A 4,682-nucleotide genomic window follows, 5' to 3' on the forward strand; every position below is an offset into this window, starting at 1 on the left:
AAAAAAAAAAAAAAACAATTAGTGTTAAGGTCGTCCCAATCAGAAAAGCGCCCTGGGCGGATAGCCATATCAACCCTTCAGGCTCAAAAGGCTAATCAATTAGGGTTTTGTCACCTAAAATGAACAACATTTGAGCTAATTCTTCACTAAATAAACGAAATTCAAAGACTTTTAGGTTTTGTTTGCACTTTTGTAAACAAATAAAGCTAGATGGAAAACCTTTAACATTAAAACAGTAACAAGTTACAGTTAACTCACTGAGGCTGATTAATCTGACAGTCAGAAAATATGCCTCCATGTGCATCAGCCAAAAAACATAAATCACATGAATCTATCTGAATGCTCGAACAAATAGAAGCCTGTAAACAGCATCGCCCGAGCTGCAATGAGTTTATAGGAGGTGTGAATCATCAGATCATCGGACCGCTGATGGCAGGGTCCCTAAATTGAATTCTGATTACGGCCCCACAGAGGTTTAGCCCCGCCTTTAGTCTGCTAGGATAGAAACAATGACTTTATTACTGTTGTTAAAGTATTCTCTGGTTCTAAATGTGCAAATAATCAGATGGAACTGATCGTGTCTGTAGCCACTATGCTAGCTGCTGGTTTCTACAATAGCAGCGATTAAAGGTGACTAGCCACACAAGCAAAGCAGCGACATTTCAGCAGAAAAAAAGCAGAATCTAATAAAATAAACTACAATGCAACTAACACTACTGCTCCATCTGGGATGAACTCTACAGGCTAACTACTAACGGCTCATCAAACGCCAAATTTCACACGACCCACCGCAGGTTTTGTTTCCTCATCCTTTGTAACAACAAGCTGTTTAAAGCAAAGGCAAACAGAAGAGATCAATGCAGACGTGCTTTAACTGAGTGAAAATTTGCCTTAAAGGGACTGTGGTTGAAACCTACCTCCTCTTCTGCACCTCCCTCCTCCTCATCCGCCTCCTCTATGATTTCATCTCTCTTAATTGTAAAATGAATACATGAATTGATCCATAAGAACTTCAATGCCGAAAACTCACAATCCAGTCATTGTTCAACCAAAATGCAACTATAGTTCACTTATTAAGCAGATCTAAAGTATGCAGATCTACATTTAATGTAAATAAAGTACTAAAGCCCAGCACTGATCGACCAACACCCTTCACCTACTAACCAATCCAGCCTAGAGCTGCAGTACATACCCGTGCTTCCTCTGTTGCAGTCTGGTACATAAAGGAGCAAATTTTAATGCTGATTAAAAGCATTTTGTACATTTCTGCATGAATCCTTAGTACTCCAGACACTCTGAGCTACGACGCGTACCTGTTAACCTTTCGTGTTCACACTCACCTGTTTGGCACCCATTGATTCAAACATTTTCTCCAGCTGGATTCTCAGCTGCTGCACGTTATTCATGAGGACACAAGGCTGCAGGAGAACATGAGGAAAACACACAGAAGACCTTCATTAATGAGCACAATATATGTCTTCATCACTATCAATGTAAAAAAAAATTATTTTGCCCATCTGTCGATTATTTTTTCAATTAATTGATTAATAATCAGATAGCAAAAGAAGATTTTTTGCTAAATCAAACCAGGTGAAACTAAAATAGGACTTTCTGAATAGAGGATATTGTACGGTGGCCCTGAAGTGCAAACTGCAACTACAAATCTAAAAGCGCAACTACATTAAGGAAATCGCAACTACATTAAGGAAAAACAAAACTACATAAAGCAAAGCACAACAACATTAAGAAAAACAAAACTACATTAACCTACCGGAAAAGGTAGGTACCAGTGGGAAACATGAGACATCGCTGATTGAACGACGGCGCCCTTTGACCCTTGAACCGGAAGTCATTCTGCCTGCTGCGGCTTTTGAAAACATGGATATTGTCGGCGCCCCAAACATAGCTGCCGTTATCCAGGAATATTTTGAATCAGGACATACGTACGAGGTGATACTGGATATACTCAAGACTAAGCACCAAATTTCAGTTAGTTTGCGTACACTGAAGACACACTTAAAAGAAGCTGGACTGTTCAGACGATGTAACTTCCGGTTCAAGGGTCAAACGGCGCCGTCGTCCAATCAGCGATGTCTCATGTTTCCCACTGGTACCTACCTTTTCCGGTAGGTTAATGTAATTGTGTTTTCCTTAATGTAGTTGCGCTTTTAGATTTGTAGTTGCAGTTTGCACTTCAGGGCCACCGTAATATTGACAGATGAAAAATAAAATGACAAGGTTGCATGCACAAAATGTTTGACATAACATTTAAGAAAGCAAAAAAAATTACTCCTTTATAAGTTGTTTATGAAAATCTTATTCATAATTCATACAACTCTTCCATTAATTTTCACACTAAACTAAGTGACATTTAATCTACCTGACATACACCTACACAGAGTTTTATAGTAATGTTGTGTTCCACAACAAGCACTTCTGTTCTTTTGCCTCGCTAATGAAAATAAATCAGTTGCATCTGAAGAATTCCTCCTATTCAGTAAATTTATTAACACCTACAAAAAAACTTTCTGGATTTGATTTAATGAAAAATGCTGTATGACAGTAATTTTATCCTTGATAAAGGTGGCATTTTCTTATTAGTAGCATAATGTTTAAGTCGCAATATAAAATAATAAATCAGCTGTATCTTCTCTTCTCTTACCACGCCTGAGCGTTCTAAGTCCTACAGCCTTGACAGATGAAAAATAAAATGTAAAATATATATAAAAAAAACATTTTCTAAGTAGCACTAAGTAGGTCTTTCTGTCAACTAAAGGCATGTTTTAGAATCTCTAACGATAAATCATTACTGAATTAGTTGAGTATTTCAACAATCAGTTAATTACAATTAATCCGATTTCAGTCTTAGAACTATTATCAATAATTATGAGTCAGCCAATAATTATATCAAAATATATTTCTCAATTTCGGTCAATATGTTAATATCCTGATATTGATTTAAACAACATGCAGTGAAAACATTTAAAAAATGATTACAGAAGGAAATAATTCTGAGCCTGTGGTGAGCATTGGTACTAATACAGTTAGTGTGTTGCAAAAACCATAACTATAGAATCTAACGTACTCTTAAATATAGAACACCTTATATCTATATGTAGCTACAAGCATGCTTAGAGTGAGGGATTGCCTTCGAGTCAATGAGTCGATGCAATCAACTGGTTTTTCTTAAATAGAAAATTTTGAACTGGTTTTAATAATACTCTGAAAGCATCTTGATGATTTTCCTTAAACAGAGTTAATTAATGCCATATACTGTTCATTCTGCTGGAGGTTTCTTCCTGTTAAAAGGGAGTTTTTCCTCTCCACTGTCGCTACATGCATGCTTAGTGTGAGGGATTACCTTTGTCAATGAGTCGATGCAATCAACTGGTTTTCCTTACATAGAAAACTTTGAATCAATCTAACTGGATGATCTGGTTGAACTGTAAAGTGCCTTGAGATGACGTGTTGTGAATTGCCACTATAGAATTGACCTCTGTGCTTTTTAGGATTTTCTTTTTTTTTTCTTCAGTTTTTCCCTTTTCCCGTCATGTGAGTCGTAATACATAAGAGACTAAAGCTAAGTAAATAATAACTAAGGCTAAAGACAACCAAACTGAAACTAAGCATTTTCCAAAATATATGAAAAACTTTAACAGAATAAAAAATCAGGAATAAAAGCTTAATAAAAATCAACTACAACTTCACAATAACTGAAAAGTTGTAACGTACAGCCCTGTTTCGCCTACATCTTTGTTCCTATAGTAACGTCCTGTAACAATAAAGTAGGGCGTTTCTTTTTCAGATACATTACATATGTAAACTGTAAAGTGCCTTGAGATGACGTGTTGTGAATTGGCACCATAGAAATAAACTGAACTGAATTGAATTATAAAACCATTACTGAATTCAATTATATTGTGATATAAAGTGATATTCAAATATTGTCCAACTTTAATTATGCATAAATATTCCTTAACGTTACTCATTGAAAGTATTGTTACCTAAAACAGAACAACTTACAATTTTCTCCTTGTCGATATATGAAGGAAAACTCTTGGTAAGGATGGCACTATACTGCAGGAGAACTTTGGCGATAGTCTGCAAAAAAAAAAGCAAGAAGTCGTAAAGCAGTTTCCTTCTGATGAGGCTGTCCTGTGTGTACAGCAGATTAAAGATCGTTCAACACTTTACATTTTCTATCACAAAATAAATAAAGACAATCTGTCCACGTAAAATCTAAACAGATTCATTTAAATAATAAAACAAGACCTAGAAAATAAAAAAGCAGAGTAAATGTAGCTGCTGAGGAGGTTTTGAACGACACTAAAGCTCTTCTGCTTTTACAAACAAACTAAATCATTATTGGTTTTATTTTTCAAGTGTGACCACTAGGGTGGATAACTTTCCCCATTTCTTTACACAGCAATATATCCAGGTCTCAGCTGTAAAAACTAATCTTGATCAATGTTATAAATAATTCTTTGTATTTTTATGGAGATAACGTTTACTTGTCTAGATTGATAGTTAAAAGGAAAACCAAGTCTAAATTCTTCATTAAAAAAGAAGGAAATTATGTAGAATCTACTATACAAAGAGTTGTTGCTTGTATAAATGATTCAGAGGTTGTAATTTAAACTTCTAATCGGTTCCTTTAACCATTTAAAGGTGATGATCTGATC

General features: G+C 35.4%; 1 protein-coding gene across 1 annotated transcript in view; it reads right to left on the minus strand.

Moving 5' to 3' along the window:
• unc13b (unc-13 homolog B (C. elegans)) overlaps nt 1-4,682 on the minus strand; it is a 148,154-nt gene that overhangs the window by 22,578 nt on the left and 120,894 nt on the right. The window contains exons 30-31 of the mRNA XM_015390447.1: nt 4,024-4,101; nt 1,341-1,418 (exon numbers count right to left, since the gene is read on the minus strand). Coding sequence (XP_015245933.1) covers nt 1,341-1,418; nt 4,024-4,101 — 156 coding nt within the window. The remainder of the gene's footprint in view (nt 1-1,340; nt 1,419-4,023; nt 4,102-4,682) is intronic.

Source organism: Cyprinodon variegatus, unplaced genomic scaffold, assembly GCF_000732505.1.
Source record: "Cyprinodon variegatus isolate N-32 unplaced genomic scaffold, C_variegatus-1.0 Scaffold500, whole genome shotgun sequence".
Classification (NCBI taxonomy): domain Eukaryota; kingdom Metazoa; phylum Chordata; class Actinopteri; order Cyprinodontiformes; family Cyprinodontidae; genus Cyprinodon; species Cyprinodon variegatus.